At 41.4% G+C, this 17,830-nt stretch overlaps 3 protein-coding genes across 3 annotated transcripts in view; 2 read left to right on the forward strand and 1 right to left on the reverse strand.

Moving 5' to 3' along the window:
- KNTC1 (kinetochore associated 1) overlaps positions 1–726 on the forward strand; it is a 38,494-nt gene extending 37,768 nt beyond the window's left edge. Inside the window, exons 62-63 of the mRNA XM_054392473.1 lie at positions 432–522; positions 614–726. Of these exons, the coding sequence (XP_054248448.1) occupies positions 432–522; positions 614–673 (151 nt within the window). The 3' untranslated portion in view covers positions 674–726. The remainder of the gene's footprint in view (positions 1–431; positions 523–613) is intronic.
- A 1,301-nt stretch (positions 727–2,027) lies between these two features.
- VPS29 (VPS29 retromer complex component) lies at positions 2,028–6,111 on the reverse strand. The gene is made up of 4 exons (XM_054392638.1): positions 6,064–6,111; positions 3,480–3,671; positions 2,808–3,043; positions 2,028–2,522 (listed from the first exon to the last, which is right to left on the reverse strand). Exons 1-4 carry the CDS (start codon positions 6,064–6,066, stop codon positions 2,405–2,407), a joined length of 549 nt encoding a protein of 182 aa, XP_054248613.1. The 5' UTR covers positions 6,067–6,111; the 3' UTR covers positions 2,028–2,404.
- Positions 6,112–8,277: 2,166 nt separating this feature from the next.
- RAD9B (RAD9 checkpoint clamp component B) lies at positions 8,278–15,178 on the forward strand. Its single transcript, XM_054392813.1, has 9 exons — positions 8,278–8,373; positions 8,894–9,008; positions 9,581–9,680; positions 10,689–10,795; positions 12,728–12,834; positions 13,329–13,393; positions 13,956–14,078; positions 14,595–14,856; positions 15,047–15,178. Exons 1-9 carry the CDS (start codon positions 8,278–8,280, stop codon positions 15,176–15,178), a joined length of 1,107 nt encoding a protein of 368 aa, XP_054248788.1.
- The last annotated feature ends 2,652 nt before the right edge of the window (positions 15,179–17,830 follow it).

The raw sequence follows: 17,830 nt of genomic DNA on the forward strand, positions 1-17,830 counted from the left end.
CTCTTCAAGAGAAGGCAACACCTCTTCTGTTCCACTTAAATAAAACACGAGTTCTTGCCACTGATCCTGCTGCAGGGCAGTTCTCAATCAGGATCAGTGACTCACAGCACCTGGGCTCATTGCACACAGCTGCAAACTTTCCTTTCAGACCCCAAACACTCAGGATTGCAAGTTACCAATTATCCTGCAGTGAAAATGGGACAGGAACCACTAAATAATCATTAAAATTCTAGTATATATTGGGTTTTTAACAGCCACAGGTTAAATGCTAGGCTTGTCATGTCTTGAGTTTCTCTACTAAGAAATTACAGGACATGTCTGACTTCAAAAACCTGGAGGTCATACCTTATTTTTTTACTTCAGCATATATATGTAATCAACATTCTTGGCTTCTTTAGACAGCCTAAATTCACAAATTTTGTCTCCTACAGCATTGATGATGCAACAGCCTTAATTCAAGAATATCAAGAGAAATGTGGAAATCCTACTCCAGCAGACATACCATCATCTGATCTTCTGAAGGTAAGACAAACAGCTTTGTACCGCATGTATTTTCTCCTTTCTATATCCTGTTTTCCTGAGCCCTTTTAATATTGTTCTCTTAAATTTCCAGATGTATCTGAATGGACCAGAGGCAACCTGTGTACCAGAACTGTCATCCAGAAGGCCTTGATGTACCCTTTTCTCCATCTACTGGCAAGGTGAGAGCAAAGCACTGAGAAGGCTCACTCTGGTCAGGCAAACATTAACTTCAAACTTCAATGCTTTCAACAAAAGCTGCTGCAAGCTTGACATGTTTTTTAGTAACGCTTCTAGGCTGTTTCTTCTCCATGCTGTATCCTGGATGAAACAGTTTGGATTTACAGCAGAAGCTCCTGTTTCTGTTCAATAGCAACGTACATATACTGCACTTTGACTTTTAGGAAGGATTAGAGTTTATTTCTGTATTTCTCTGTGTTTATGTCTGCCATCAAGATCACTGTAAGATTTAATTCACACAAACATAACCTTGCACAAATGTGATTAACTGCCTTTAAAACTGTAAGTGGTGTATTTTATGTAAAATGGACTTTGTAGACAAAGTTTATATTACAGTGAGCACAAATAAACAGACTTACAATGCAGTTGGGCCTTTCAGTATTCTATAAACCTTCTTCAATTATGAAATTGCCAGTAAATTGATGATCCACTCACTAACCTTCCTTTAATGTTGGCTGAAGTTTTCCTTTGGTCTGGCTGAGGCAATTAAAGCAATAGGCACACGTTTGACAGCCTGAAGCAGCAGTTAGCCAGAGGTTCCTAAGATAGCAGACTGAAATATTTGGTGTTTTTTGAAGGTAAAGTAGGTTTATACTGAATATAAGTAAGTTATTTAGTCAGCTCATGACACAAAGGTTGTAGCTGATCCTTTAAATTCTATGGAAAATCCTTAATTGAACTCAAACCTTCATGAGAAATACTGCACAGCTTTTTGGCGGAGTCTGCACTGAAAAGGGCCATAATACAAAGGCCAACATTTGCAAAGGAAACAGGCTGCCATTCTAAAAATGTTCTGCCATAGAAGACAAAAGATAAAACTGGTTTTGTTGGAAAGCTGGCAGTATTGAGGAAGGGGAGCTACTGTAATGCATTCTGTTCCCTGCAGGCATGAGAACAGAAAAACCAAAGGGTCCAGTCTTCTCAAAATAACCACCACATTAGTCTTCAGTAGTAGGAGTGTCATGTGGAACATTATTTAAAACCTCTGTCTATGGAGCAAAGGTGTAGTGTCAGGTATAAGCCATAAACAAAGGAAAGCCTCTGCACTGTTAATAAGCTTAATGAGACCATCCTTTACTAAAGCACAGTGGTACTGTAAACTGATAAAATGACTAAAGTTAAACTTTCTACATTGAAATCACTACTGCAAGTTATGAGTTAATTGTAACATTGTCAGAATCTATCAAACCATTATATTCTTTTAACTTAGTTGGGAATGCTCAACTGAGACAATCTAGATTCTGAAGCAAACATACATGACCCCAGAGCCTTCAATCTTTTTATTTGAGCCCCTTAACAAGTATCCTTTAGAAGTCACCAAACCAGAGCACTGGCCATTTTAAAAGCCACTACAACTGTTACATTTTTTCCCCTCAGCAAGAGTTCATAAAGCTCAGTTTTTCTATGAAGTGGAGTTTATTACAACATTAAGGAACAGTATTTAAACAGTTATTTGAATGGAATATTTTACAAATCAATTCATACAGAGAAAAGCAAACACAACGTTGTTTTAAAGTTATTACCAAGCAGCTACATTGTTAAGCTGTTAGCACATAAGTGTAAGACTGCAAACTAGCAATCAAGTATTGTCATAACTTGCAGTTCAGAATGAGATGGTAAAAATACCAGGCAAGCAAAAACATTTTTAGGATTTTTTGTACTCGATTCTTTCTACTTTCACATCATCTCCAATTAGTTGATAGACATATGTAACTACTGTAGAAGCCTGGATATCCATCAGCACAAATGAAGGAATGATGTTGCTGAGAAGAAAGGGAAAAAATCTTATTAATTGTGCATATATAATTATCTGAGCCGTCTCATCAATACTTAACATCAATCATTCTAAGAAGAATGGATAGGAATTTAAGCACAGTACATCACATCTTAAGCTTTTAAGTGTTTCAGTTACCTTTCTCAGTCAAGATTTAGCAACTATTATAACCCCTCCTCTCCCCAACATTTACATTAAGCTTCATCCTGAGCTTTTAGTTCAGTTTTGGTATCAAAAAGAAAATCCCCACAACTATTTCACATACTTCACTTACTTCTCTAAAGCATGATAGGCTCCTGTAGCTGATCCTGGATTGATATAGAACTTGTTTTCATGCTCAAACGCCTCAAATTTGTGTGTATGTCCTGAAATCAGGATGTCCACATCAAACTGCCTTTGTAGGAGTGCCAGGCTGGCCATATCACCCCAAGGAATAACCTGATGACCATGAATCAGCCCAATTTTGAACTGTCCAACAGTTACAACCTTCTGTTCGGGGTAATTCAGGTTCTACAGGTAAAAACCAAACAAACACAGAGATTAGATGTACAGATTTATAGTTAAAAACAGGAGAAGGGTAAAGCTTATAGAATACAATTTGCCCTGCTGCTACAGAGCTACAAAGCTGCATTTATGAATGCTGTGAAGAACTGTGGCAGGATGGAAGGAACTTCAAAGCCCTCACAACAGGAGGTCTTGGTTGGCAAAGTTCCAGACACAAACAAGTACACAAATTCTTTTTATCTATACTGATGGCAGGTGAGAGCATCGAGTGCAATTCACAGTACTGACTGTAAACCCAACTCCTCTGCCCAGTTTGTTTTTCAGGTGCTCTCAGTACTACATCACCTCAGACTGCCCACTTTTATTTGAATGATAAGTAACCCAAATGTTGCTTTTACATAAAAGATGCATAAAAAATGGCATTATCAAGAGAGGACACTACCTCATCAAAGTCCCCTCTGACAACATGAACATCCCCAGCCAGAGTCTTGAGGTAGTCATAAGTGTCCTTGGTGCAGAGGTTTCCTGTGCAGAGAATGTGCTGGATCTTTCCAGGAACCAGCAGCTTTTTGAACTTGGCTGGAAGGCTGTTGCATCGATGTGGAATGTGAAGATCACCTAACACTAACACCAACTTGGCAAGTGCCACAAGAAAGATCAGGAAAAAAAAAATTGTAGATACTTGTTAAGAAGAGCAGCACTGGCAAACAGAAAGCACTGCAGTGTTTTCAGGTTCATAGCTTTGCATTTTGATGTAAAAGCTACTAAAGAATGAAATGGTGATGGAATATTGCTATACTGAGGGGAAATAAGAACCCTTACTAAGGTAGAACATTATCCAAAGGGGGATGGATGGTCTACGGAGTTAGTTGTGTTGCTGAAACCCACTGCAAGGTGTAACAACAGAAATGTGTTACTACTTGGTGTATTCTACACCAAGTTAGCAACTACTGTAAACTATCCCACTTTCTTTCCTTAAACATCAAAAAACAGTAATATGGGGCATCTTCAGCACAAACCTGGCTAAACTGTGGTCACTTCCCTTTAAAACTCTTCATCCAAGTTTCTTTTTACTTTAATTAACTTCTATTTTCTTCCTTATCAACAAGAAGAAGAAACAAAAAGAAAGGGAAAACAAACAAACCAACCAGGCAGCAAATTTGCAACATGCTAATAGCTGACAAGAATAGGAAGGTGGTTCAGAGTCCATATTGTAAGAACCACCAAAACACAGGCTAAGGCTAATAGGTTAAGAAAACCTGAAGGCACTGCAGAGAAGACAAGCCAGAAAACTGCATACTGCAGATCTTTTCCAGCTCTCCATATTCGTAGTTTCAGCACAATAGATGCAAGGAGAACACAAATTTAACACGAGCTTCAAAATCAAGGATTCAGATGAAGTAAGACCATAGTTTGTTATCACAGGCTTTAAATCTGCCAATAATTAATGCAATACAGCAATAAATTATGTAAAAAAAGGCATGAAAAGCTCTATAAAAAGCAAAGAATGTTTTTGCCACTACACTAAAAACACAGGATCTACAGATATCATCCTTGTTAACTTCATGAACAGCTCCATGTTAAATAGAGACAGTTCTACTCATAATACTTCGTTAGTAAGCCAGTTCCTAACACAAAGCCATCACCTGTGTTTGTACAAAAAAAAAGCCCAGGAAAAGTTAACTATAAAAGCAGTAGTAGCTATGCCAAAAAAATAAATCACCTTTACAATTTGCTTTTTAAAGTTTTAGGCCATGGAGCCATCTTCATGCTAACAGTCATGAAAAATGGCAGAGGGATCTGGGGTGGGTTTATGGTTTGATTTTGCTAGGTTCTGTTGAGTTGCCAATTTAAAGCTCAGGAGAGGAAAAAAAAATTAACTCATGTTTTTTTATGGTCTTTCAAGAGTTCCCAGTGAAAACTACCCTTAATAGCACCAGTCTAAGGATGATATAATTGAATGCAAGTGAAAAATGGGTAACAAGTGATTTTGATTATTAAAGTGATCCTAATTATTGAAGTGGCAATAGACAGATTTTTTTTAACTGATGCTTAAGGGACTTCAGATCTGCAATACCAAGTTCTATAGTTAATGGCTGAGAAAATCATGCTGCCACTTGAAAACACAAAACCCCATCGATGTCAGCAGTGTCCACATTCAACAAACCAGGCTGCCCCATATTTTCCCCTAAATCATGTTTGAGCTACCGTTAATTAAAGAAAAGCTTAGCAGGCTACAATAACAAATTAAAAGTATTTTAGTATGCTTAATAATCACAGGTATCTGCAACATAAAATAGCGGCAAAGAATGTTACAACATCCGGCCTTTACTAGGAATTTCGGTGCAAATTTGAGCATGTTTTTAACAGCAGCCCCTAATTCATGTCTACCATCTGACATTCATATCATCTTGTAACATTAACAAGCCCTTACCACCGGTGTTAGCAACAGCCAAGAGGAGTAAACTTACTCTGTGCCCAGCCTTATTGGAATGAAGAAGTTGATTGCAGACAGGGGGGAATGAAAAAACAGGGTGAAACATGATCAATGTTAAACAAAAGGAAGCAACAGAAAAGAAAATATAGCCAAATGAAAAGGCAAATAATAATTAATGAATTGTTGATGTTATGAAAGAAGCGTTAAAAACATAATTAAATAAAAAGCCGTCTCCTGCGCACAGCCCCCAGCCGGTGACAGCCCCTTGGCACGGCCTCCTTACCGCGGCAGGCCCTCCGTAGGGCTCCCCCTCCTCTCCGCGCTCCCTTCCCATCCCTCCATCTACCTCAGCTTGGTATTAGGAGGATTTCTGGGCACCGACTGACAGAAAACCTTCCCTGAACGCACAATCAGCACGGCTGCTGCCGGGGCCCGCCCGCCCGCCGCTCCGCGGGCCCCGCACCTACGACCCAAGCCCACCGGGCCGCGGCCGGAGGAAGCGAGCCTCGGCCCCCACGGCGCTGCAGAACGAGCCCCAGTGTGGAGAAGAGGGCTCTGGGGTGGGAGCTGGAGCGACCCCGCCGCTCACCATCCTGCTCGGCGCCGCACTCCTCACAGCAGCCGCTGCGGCCCCTCCCGGAAGCCAGGCTGGTACCAGCCACCCGCTACGGCGCCTAAAAAGGGCCAAACTATTACGAAACGCGTTTCGCCGGAAACATGTGCTGTGCCCACATCCGGGTCTCTGAGGAGGCGTTTCCCGCCCTTTCTGCCGCCCGTGTGAGAGGACGGGCGCAGCGAAGGGCGGGGCTGGGCAGTTGTGGCGGACATGAAGTGTGTTATTGGGGGGCCTCATCTTAGAGGTAACCTTGGCAGCAGGGGAGGCAGCAAGTCTGGGGCAGAGAAGTGTATGAGGGAAAAACAGGTACCCCGTATTGGGACACAGCTAAGTAGGGCCAGCAGCCATGGGGGTGCGTGACTGGCACCCTAGAGTCCCAGGCATTGCGTTCAGTGGTCTTTTTCCTGGAGTCCTTCAGATGATGCAAAGTAGGGCATGAAGCACTGGGAGCTGTGGCAAGCCCCACCACGGTCACAGCTGAGCTGAGAAGCTGCTGCTTCCTTATCCTCAGGAGAACAAAGGCATTTTTGTGGGGCGGTATGAAGCCATGAAAGTTGGTCAGAACTTTCAGGTGGAGAAGCCATTGCTTAGCTGGCTGCCTCTGTGCACACCATTCCTCTGCCAAAGTCCCACCTAAACCTGTGCACAGTGTATTCATGCAAAGTGCTGCTCTGCCAGTGCCAGGGTGGGTGGGCAGAGGCAAATTTTGAGACCCATTGCTGGTTTCTTCTGTGTCTGTTAGCTGCTACATCTTTACAGATGTCCATCTGCTTTCCTCTTGCTTAAACATGTTACCATATTAAAATGTAATTTCTGGCTTTAAGTGGTGTGTGATTACATTGAATTAATTTGCAGTGATAGCAGGTCACACCAGTTGCTGCAAAGATGACATTTAGGGTGCACCTTGACAGGTAGCTTTCAGAAATGTCAAGGTGTTTGTGCTTCTAAAACGGAAAGAATGATATTTTCCATTGGTTTTGTTTGAAAAGTATAGGAAATTGATAATGTTTCCTCTTAAATTATTGTAGAGATAATGCTGTTTTGCTTTGATTTTGTTGTTGTTGTTTTGGGTTTTTTTTTTTTGGGGGGGTTTGTGTTTGTTTATTGGTTGGGCTGTGGGGTTTTGGTTGGTTTTGGGTTGTTTTTTTTTTTGCAACTTAGAATGAACATTTCACTGTTTTCTTCTCCTGCTAGTGTTTGGAAGAGCGATACATGCCATTGCACGTATTAGTGATGAATTTTGGTTTGACCCCATAGAAAAAGGTGTAAGTTAATTTACTGCGATTTAAAAATCTTTGTAGAAGCATAGTATTTACGTTGTTGGATATTGTGTTGTTTTGCTACAGGTATCCTTCAGTATGACTCAACACTTCTCCCTCAGCTTCCTCCACTTTCAATATGGACAAATGCCATACTTTCTGTAATTGTAATTATGCAGATTCCATCATGGTAGAGTCATTCTAGCTCTGCTCTTAGTATTCTTTGATTTATTGTTACCCAAGCTGTCCTTGTCCAGGACGTCTGGATTAATACCAAGGGTTTTATTTCTGTTGTCCTGGGTCAAAAGGTTTCTGTTTTGTACCACATGAGGAGCTGCCTCTAAACATTGTTTTTGTACCAATATGACTCAACAGGAAGAAAGCATTTGTTAACATGCCTCTGATTAATCAACACCATTTCCAGCAAAATTAGGGTTTTCTCTAGAGGTTTCTTAGTCAGAAGTGATCAACTCTCCTTAGCCTGCTGAAATGCTGGAAAATCAGAAGTGGAGATAATTTATACTTGAAGAATTTTTGAGATGTTAGCAGTGTCTGCTTATCCGTGTCATGCTCCTGGGTGTTTTGGAATAAAGCAGTCCTTCAGATCCTTAGGCACAAGTGATCAGGTAATTCACACTTCAGGGACACTTCAATGTCCACAGATTGGATTCCTGTGCCTGTGTGATATCAGTGCTTTCTGACCAGCAATAATGAAGGTGATCATTTTGAACATGATCCTATGCATAATACATCTGTATTTATTTTGAGATGTACACATTTAAAGGGCTTGTGTTTAGGTGTAGTACTGAAGCACAGAGGTAGCTTTCTCTAAAAAAAAAAAAATAGCTGATATGAAATAGTTTTAATTAATTGTTTTACCTGCGTTTCCAGCTTGCCTTAAGATCAGTGAATTCTTCAAGGTCAGCATATGCCTATGTCTTCTTCTCCTCTATGTTTTTTCAACATTACTGCTGGACAGCTGTGTCTCAACCATGTCAGAAGGAAAAGCGGTTATCTGTCACATGTAAATTGGTAATTAAGGTATGTTTTAATGGCTTCTTGTGCACAGCCTTGTAAGCAGCAAATGATTCCAACTGCCAAATGAAATTCCAGGTGGAGGCTCACAGAGGCATGTGTATGGCTCTAAAGTCAAGTGCTTCTGAGCAGTTTTTCAAAAGAAAACTTTAGGATTTATTTAATTAAGTTCAGAAGTTGTACCTCCTGAGCTGTTCCATGTGGTTCCCAAAGTCTGAACCAGCATCATCTCTGAATGGAGGAGTACCACATTTCTGCTTCTGCAGTATTTCACCAGCTTCAAAGCCAGTATGAGCTAGGAGAGCTTTGACCAACTGTTTAGCAAATAGATCTGTTGGGCAGGAGGTGGGTGAGGATGGCAAGGAGCAGGATCAGCTGCCTCAGTGTCTGCTTACAGTTTGGGAAAAGTATAAAAGCAGGAGCTTGAGATAAACTATACAGAGATAGGGAAATAATATTGTAGAATTGCTCTGTGGGCAACCTTTGCACTGATGTTTGGTTTTTTACAGTCAGTTCTTCCTATATTTCGATGTGTGAATGTGCTGGAAAGGAACGTGGAGAAATGCAGCATTTCTGCAAATACTAATGACCATCACATCACTTTTCAGTTCCTCTGCAGACATGGTAAGTTAAACAAGAAGTGACTGTACAGAAAGAGCAGCAGTTTCAAACAGCAGGGCAGCACAATATTTAGTGTAATTATCAACTGAGTGTTATTGATGGAACATTATGCCAGATACTTTCAGCCTCTTCACATAATTTATATTTCTCTTGTGCATCACCTTGTTAAAATTAAGTTGTAACAGGCTCTATCAGATGAGTGTTCTTCAGTAGTTAGTGCATCCCATGGATTGGTTGTCAGCCCACTGCTCACACAATTAGAATTACCACTACTGACATTATTATACCAGTTACATATTAAAGCCTTTGTATCCCTGCATTTGTTGCACTTGTTGCTGTTCACTTATTTCTTACGGATTCTTAAAAAGCTCAGATGCTGGAGGGGCCCAACTAACAGGATGAAAGAAGGTGAATGCAATTTTCTCTTTGTGGGGGAGTTTTTTCCACATAGCTAGAGTAAGTCACTTGGTTACTTTCTGTATTGAGATTTCCCAAAAGAAAATATTATGGGAAAAAAAACCAACAGTTAAAATTAGAGACCAGCATTGATTTTTGTTTAACTCCTTTATGCTTAGGTGTTGTCAAAACATACAATCTGACATTTCAAGAATGTGACCCGCTGCAGGCTGTTTTTGCAAAGAATATGTGTCCAAATGTACTTAAAGTCCACTCCAGGTAATAAATACAAACATGTATTTCTGAAAATACTGCTCTCATTGCCATTAGCAATCAAAATAAAAAATGGTGAATTCCTGAATCCCATATCCTAGTGCTTGATACTTAACATTACATCTTAAAAAAAATCTAGATTGTTCTGCTATTAATCCTGCTCAGTCCGACCTTGAAAACCGACGTACAACTTCAGTTCATACCTTTGAGCAACTTCCAACAATGACAAGGGAAGTAGTGCTTTAATTTTGTAGGCAAAGAATCCAGTGCTTAAAATACTTTAATGCAGTAAGGGAAAGCTCTGCTTTGAAAAGCAGCTCCTGGGAAAATACAAGTTTTGGTAAAGACAAAGAGCAGCTGGACTGGGCTTTTCCTGGCAGCAGTTTTATTCAAAGTGTTTCTGGTACACCACTAAAGATGCATAAGGATATCTCTGTGTAGATATTGAGTAGTGTGTTCAGAAAAAGATACAACTTTTCAACTGCAAGCATTTGAATAGAGTACAGGAGCTGAGGTTTGCTCAAAATTGTGACATATAGAAGAAAGGTGGCAGTAATATCATAGAATCATGAAGTCCCAGCATAGTAGTGAGGGTTGGAAGAGACCTCTGTTGGTCATCCAGTTCAACCCCCTGCTTTAGCAGGATCACCCATTGCATCTTGCCCAGGATCACAATGTCCAGCTGGGTTTGGAATCTCTCCAGAGGACAGTCCACAATGTGCTCAAATGCTCCAGCAGCCTCACACCAAAGAATCTTTTGCTCCCATTCAGGTGCAACGTCCTAGGTTCCACATTGTGCCCATTGCCCCTTGTCCATTGTTGCTGGGCACCACTGAAGAAAGTCTGACCCCATCCTCTTGCCCCCTGCCCTTCAGCTCTTGCTGAACCTTGAGACGATCCCCTCTCAGGCTGCTCTTCTCTTGCCCAGTAACAATTTGCATTTCTAATACAACAAATGCTAGCTAGGAATTTGTGTCAGGTAAAATAATTTTAATGTTGAATGGAATTTTACAGGCTGCTGGCTGATACCATGATTCACTTTCCGAACAGTCAAGAGGAAATAACTTTATCAGTTACTCCAATGAAAGTTTGTTTCAAGAGTTACACTGAGGAAGACACTGGTAAGGAAATTGAAAATAGGAAACAATACTGGGACTTGAAAACAGGTGAATTAAAGGAATAAAAACTAATGCAACATAAACAGAGAATGCATTTTATGTCTGAATGAGATTTTAAAGAGAGGAAATATAGAGTTTAAGGCATATTTCTACCCTCTGGGTTTAATAGAATGTTAAGAAACCTTTTCCTGGTAGTAGTGGTGGGTATCAGACTGAGCAGCCAATTGCAATAAATTTTGCCACTTGCTGTAGGCTTAAACAGAAGTAATTACTGTGCTCCAAGAGCAGAAGCTTGGTAACAGAGAGGAAAAAGGAGATAATTTTCTATTTTAAAATGATCAATTTAACAGTGAATACCATAATTAGAGAACTGCTACCATTACAGAGTGTGTTTTAGCGTGAGGGCAGCACAGTGGTAGCTGGCCCAGCACTGTTACGCCACATGCTGCCATTTCCAGATCTGAAATGGAAGACAACTGAAGGTTCTTGGATGTGACTCAAACTCATTTGAAAGATATAATTGTGCTTTTGAAATGTAGGTTCTTGTGTATCATATAATAAAGCGATGCTTTTCATACTTGCTTATGACCAAAGCTTTAGATAATGACCTAGAAAAAGATGACTGCCTTGAGCACAGGGGTGGGCATTGTGCTGAGAACAAGCTAAAACTGGAGAGCAAGAAGGATTCAGTGGTGGAAACTAGAGTGAAACAGGGGAGAAATCACTGACAAAAAAAAAAGACACTAAAAAGAGTACATTTTGAATGGCAAGTGGCGTTAATTTAGAAATACACACTTAAAAGGGCTATTGTGAAAAAAAGAAAGTGAAAAATATAGTTGGTAAAAATTTAATGAGGTACCAAAAACCCAGACAGTGAAGGAGACAAAGGAGGAATCAGAACAGTTGAGGCTGGAAGAGACCTTTGAGAACACAAGCATTGTTCTTGTATAGCCTGTGTTGCAGTTTAGTGCCTGCAGCACTAAAACAAAAGGTGTCCTCTGAACATACTACCTGGCCATGCTTTGGGATTTTCCACATTGAGGCTCAATTCTCAAAGGAAGAATTGGCACCTTCTGCCCAGATTTGTTCTCATTAGCACGAGGAGGTTCTGCCTGCAGGGGCTGGCAGAGGTGTTATCAGCAGATATTCCTACACTTTGAGGAACTTCACAGGAGTCTATTTGAACACAGTGGGGCCTTGCTGAAGGCTGAGAGAAGAAAACCCTCTTGAGCAGAGAAGTGGAAGGCTGGGAATGGTTTGTCATCCTCTGTTAGCAGCCAGCCTTTGGGAGCAACAGGGTAGGTGTGTGCTGCTTAAGCTCTGTAGAGCTTTTCTGAATGCCTCTGAGATTGCCACAAATCATGGAAGCACCCTCTTTCTTCTCTTCCACCTAATAACCACTACAGACTACTCTGATTATAACAAGCAACTGACTACCTCGAACTGAAGAGCCCATTTCCTGCTGCCACTTCCCTATCAGGAAAAGATTAGAATTTAAAACAAACAACCTGAGTCCACCTTCATTGTCCTCTGGCAATTGCCGGCAATGGTGATTAGTCTGTTAAAGTCATGCAGCATTTTGGTCTCCTCAACTATGCAGCAAGGAGCAGCTGGTAACACTGCTTGTGACAAATGCCTGTCAACAGAGCAAGATTTACCAGCAGGTACAGGCTCCAGCACACACTGGAACAGAAAACAGGTTCTGTTAAGTGCCACTTAAATCTACATAATATACTGTAATTAAATTTGAGTGGGTTATTTTAATTAACTAAGAAATAAATGTAGGTAAGCTAAACATTTATCACTGTTAATCACTATAAAAATACAATTATTTGTCCAAACAATGCTGATGTAAAAGCCTCGTGGGTATAACCAGAGTTCTGTGAGTTCAAACTTCAGCCTTTGAGTCCTTACCTTTCTTGTTCTTTTAAACAGTTTTTTCAAAGACAATGCTTACTGAGATACAGCTACATCCAGATGAATTTGACTACTTTCAAGTTGGAGTAGATTCTGAAGTGACATTTTGCCTTAAAGAATTGAGGGTAAAGCAAGAATTTGTCTTGAAAATAAACCATTTCCCATTGATGTGCCTGATTTGACTAGGACAATGCAGAGGGGTCCCAGCGGAAAGGCCCTGGGCAGTGTCCTACCAGCCCTCCTGACCAGCAACAGCATTGCACCAGCTTGTTGAGGGTTAGCTTTAGAAAACAAGATCCTCAGGACACTGGAGGGTCTCTGTGAGTGGCCTTTGAAAAACAAGCAGCACGTTTTTAATCAACAAAAAAGTAGTTTCAGTGCTGGGTAGACACACTGGAGCGGTACTGGAGAGAGCATCAGGCCACAGAGGTTCTCTGTGCAGAAGCTGCTTTGGAGAGCTCCAGGCAGGGAAAGCAAGACACCTATCCTAGATGCAGTAGACTTGTTCCTCCCTTTTTGCCAGTTGCATTCTGATATTAACTAGATTCTAATAAATTGCATTCTAATGTTAATTATTCTCATTTTAAAACCATCTTAACTACCCATTTCTCCTTCTCAGGGACTCCTGGCATTTTCAGAAGCTACAAGTGTTCCCATCTCAATCCATTTTGACATCTCTGGAAGGTACATTTTGGAACCCACCTGACCAGAACTGCTGCCATTACAGCTCTGCAGTCAGTTCTTGTCTGCAGGTCACTCCATGAGAGTTTAACTGGAACAGTAAAATAGGTTTTCATGTTTTACCAAAAACTGAATTTCTAATCTGTTAGAAGGGATTAAGTGGTTTATGGTTTGCATAAAGCACTTAACATAGCACCATAGCTTAACATAGCATTACTAAGTCAGCCAGGCTGACTGGTGAGCACCTACAAGTTGCCTGGCTGCTTCAGGTTAATGCATGCAATATTTTTATTTAGTAGTCTAAAAAAACAAGACATTTTCTGTTTAAAATACTGTTTTAACAGTTACATATTTAAAACTATAACCTGACTAAGTATAATATTGTGCAGCATGTTCTTACTGTATTTCAGTCTGGAACAAGAGACCATCTCATGCTCCAGCAGCAGATGCATTTTCACTTTTCAGAGGAGACACTTGTAAATCTGTGTGCAGAACAGTATGAGCTGTGTTTCCCCTACAATGTGTGTAATTACACATGCTGTTTGCTCTCAATATTTGTGTTTAGACCAATTGCTTTCAGCATTGAAGATACGGTGCTGGAGGCCAGCTTTATTCTGGCTACCTTGTCTGAGGTTGAAAAGGAGATGGCTTCCCAGCAGGCTCCCTGCTCCTCACAGCAGCAGGAAAGGTAACAGGGGGCTTCAGGGTTGGGTGAAGGAAGCAAGGCTGTCTTGAGAGGGTGAAAAATGGAAGTTTATAATTTTTCCAGCCAAATCAGATGGAAGATGGAAAAGCAGTAACCTGCTCATCCTTGGTATTGGTCAGCATTGTACAGATGCTGGAGTCTTTCATAGGCAGACTGTACTAGAGAGGTTCAGGAACATCTCAGCATGATGCACAGCAACAGAACTTCATGCCACAGAAAGCACTTTGCTGGCTTATCGTAGAATCACAGACTGGTTTGGGTTGGAAGGCACCTTCAAAGGTCATTTACTCTAACCCTCCTGCAGTAAGCAGGGACACCTGCAACTAGATCAGATTGCTCAGAGCCTGTTTTATCTCCAGGGTGTTCTCTTGCACTACAGGGGGAAGATACTTGTTAAGCATCTAAAGTCACAATGCTCTTCATTAACAGAGAATGAAGTCATTGTAACAAAACTGTGTAAAAGCCAGTTACTGACCTGACCAACTCTCTCCAATCCAGCTCAAAGGCATGTACAGGTAAAACTGAGAACACCTCCATGGATAAAGACCACCGCACAACAGCAGGTGCTTCCAAAAAGCAGCAGTGGAGCAGAAATGCACCAGAGTCGGTGGAGCCTGCAAGTCCTTGGGCAAAACAAGAGATTAAAGATGTTCCCGGAGTCCAAAAGAGAAATACGAGAGGCATGAAAGGAACAGCCATGATGGAGGCAGAAGACCATGCAAGGCTGGAAGGAGAGTCAACAGAGACCCACTCTCAGAAGGTAAGGAGACCCTCAGTTGTTATTTAGAGTGGAATCCCTCAGCTGGCATTTATCTGCCACAAATAATGGTACTGCTGGAAACACAGGTAGCAGGTGCATTTTACCAGGAAACGCCTAGACCGAGAAAGATTTTAAAGGAGCAGAAGCTTCATATATAATTAACCTCACCTGTTTGTATTGTATTTTCCAGTTTCATTCCTTATTTTTTGGAGCAGTTTCTTCTAAGGAGAAGGATGCCAGCAGCCACACCCTCCATAGCTTGGCAGCAGCTAGTGACACAGAGGAGGATTTTAGCAACGTGCAGAGCTCCCCAGTTCTCTAGTGACACAAAGCATTGGAACCCAAGTTCGAACAATCCAAGGGGAAAAGGGTGTTTGACATGGGAATTGTTCCTGCTGGCAGTGTAGGCGAGGTGTTCATTCCCCATTTATGTAAACCTCCAGCACAGGTTGTTCTAAAGCTTGGCTGCTGCCACACTGTGACAGAGATCTATGTCACGACTGATCTGTATATGGTAGCTCAAAGTGTATCACTGCCACTAGATCTATCTGTGGGTGTGCTGCTTGGGTGCTCAGCGCTCGGGTCCAGTCTCACTGGGGAATTCAATCTCTCTTCCCACTGCAGGCAAGGTTAAGCTGCTGCTGTAGTTAGGAGTGCCTGAACAATAAACCCACCCAAAACAACCCACTCTGGCACAGCCAAACCTGTTACTGGTATTTTTACAGAAACCAGAGGCAGTGTTTAACTGAGTAACCAAACTGTCATAGAAACAGAGTTAAAAAATAAAGGTGATGGTTAAAAGCAGGAGTTTAAGAAGCTTTTGTGTTTCAGAGTGGAGTTATTATCTTCTCCCCACCCTCTGCCTCTCACCACCAGTCAGTGACAGCGCAGTATTCCCAAAGTCACACGGAATAAAAAAACAAAAATTTCCAGGCTTGGGCCAATTCAAAGATGGTCATTGTCTGCCTGGCTGCTACAGGTAACTCATGGTGTCCCCAAAACATGGGCTCAACAACACTGTATGAAGGCCCAGCAGCCCAAGTACCAGTGGCTTCACAGCTCCGTGCTGCCAGCCACACTGCTGTGTTAACAAACAGAGGTTTTGCAGTCACCTTTACTTTAGAAAAAGGCAGTGTAGTATAAATACTATATTTATTAAATATCTTTACAATTCATTTAAATGTATTTACAGAACTATTCCTGCATAAGTTATACCTCAGACATGAAATTCACACAATTGCCTCTTACATAAGCATAGATGATAGTCTTGGTTTAACAACAACAGAAAAGCCTCCTCATTAGATACAGACTCAATTTACTTCGTTATTTCAGCTATCTTTGTAAGAAGCTACTTCACACAGTCAGTGTCTACACACACCACATGGTTTTGTCCTGGAGAATGGACCTTTGTTACTGAGAGATGGAGACTCCATCCCAAACGCTTCCCCTCTTCACCAGACCTTCACCTCTCCCTTCTCCCTGACTCAGTCACAACTGTCTGGTCCCAAGATCGGGTTTTTGGTGTTTTGTTTGTTTTGTTTTTCCCAGCCATACCTTCTTCATAAACACAAAGAAAGTATGCTAAGAGGGAAACTGTATGTTGCAGGTCTCCCAAAGATAGCCATACAAGCCACAAGGAACCACAGAGTTCTTCCAGTTCACCCGCACCTTTCCCGTTTGACCCAAACACTGAGCAACGCTGCTGCAGAGATCCCAGCTCCTGCCAGTCCCATTATGTTAGGTTATTACTGGTGTGGAGAATTCTTCCTTTTCCTTCAGATGGCTGCTCCCAAACCACCGGTTCCTGGGAACACCCTGCCTCTGCAGCAGCTGAGGCCAGCCTATGCTCTACTCACACACCCTTTGTCTCAGGGAACACCTTCTTTGTATGTTCCTCTAGTGCAGAGTCACAATAATCTAACTCCTAGAAGTGTTACTGCTCCATGCATCATTTAAAATTGATAGGATGGGCCCTGTCATTTCCTTGTCCAACTTTTGTTTTTTGTGCGCAGACAGCTTAAGTTCATAGGAAGAAATTAGGTTTGATATGTTTAGAGTGCACATCTTAAAACAAAAACAAACCCAAAAAAAACAATCAAGCATGTGATAAAAATATCAATTCTTTATAATACAGTATTGCTTTATAAACAGATGGAAAAGCTATAAGCTTTACTGGTCTTTGGTGTGTCCAGTGAGGGATAAACTCATGATTTCTAAATCGAAATTCAAATTTGTTCTTTATTTAAAAAATAAGAATAACAAAATCACAATGTGATATGAGGCAAACGGCTTTGTAGCTACGGCTCAGCTGAGAAGGTTCTAAGTGAGCCTGAGGCAGCCCAGCTCTGTGGGGAGGCCAAACCCTGGCCTGGCAGAGCTCAGTCTGAGCACCTCACCCTGTTCCTCCAGCCGAGCTGCACACGTCTCCCAACCTAGAGCTCTAGAAACTGAGGGGAAAAGTAACAAGGGCTGGGGACAAGCATGCCGAGAGCAAGGGGTCAGAGTGCAGCACAGGTCTGCAGCGGCAGCGCTTTAAGTTAAGGGGAAGAAGAATTGATCAAATCTGCTCTAATCAAGAAGCATGATAGTAAATACTGGAGAATAAAATGTAAAGAGACACAGACCTGAGAGAGGAGCACCTCTCCCGAGTGCTAGAAACAAAGCCCTGTACTGCAGCGTGAATACATTCCATCTAACGAGACAGCTGGACACAGCTTGTTCAGCTTTAAGAACACGACGAGGACTGACAATTTGTGCAAAGTTATCCACCACTCACTGCTCATGGATCGCAAAAAAGCTCATTAATTTGTCTTCATTAACATAATAATCCTCCCCGTACCCTCACCAAAAATAGCATTTTGGTCAAGTCAGGGTAGTTAAGGCATTTTGACAAGTCCTTACAAGGTGATTTAAAATAGATCACTAAGGTTACGCCAATTTAGGAATAGCAGATAAATTACTGAAGAGCTTCCAA

Source organism: Indicator indicator, chromosome 26 (genome assembly GCF_027791375.1).
Source record: "Indicator indicator isolate 239-I01 chromosome 26, UM_Iind_1.1, whole genome shotgun sequence".
Classification (NCBI taxonomy): Eukaryota; Metazoa; Chordata; class Aves; order Piciformes; family Indicatoridae; genus Indicator; species Indicator indicator.

Coding starts and splice junctions, on each gene's coding strand:
- RAD9B (XM_054392813.1), top strand. CDS start 8,278: ATGCCTATGTCTTCTTCTCCTCTATGTTTTTTCAACATTACTGCTGGA. Junction 13,394..13,955: donor CATTTTGACATCTCTGGAAG/GTACATTTTGGA, acceptor ATTTGTGTTTAG/ACCAATTGCTTTCAGCATTG. Junction 14,857..15,046: donor CAGAGACCCACTCTCAGAAG/GTAAGGAGACCC, acceptor TGTATTTTCCAG/TTTCATTCCTTATTTTTTGG.
- VPS29 (XM_054392638.1), bottom strand. Junction 3,044..3,479: donor TCAGAGGGGACTTTGATGAG/GTAGTGTCCTCT, acceptor TTTTACCTGTAG/AACCTGAATTACCCCGAACA. Junction 2,523..2,807: donor GCCTATCATGCTTTAGAGAA/GTAAGTGAAGTA, acceptor CTTTCTTCTCAG/CAACATCATTCCTTCATTTG.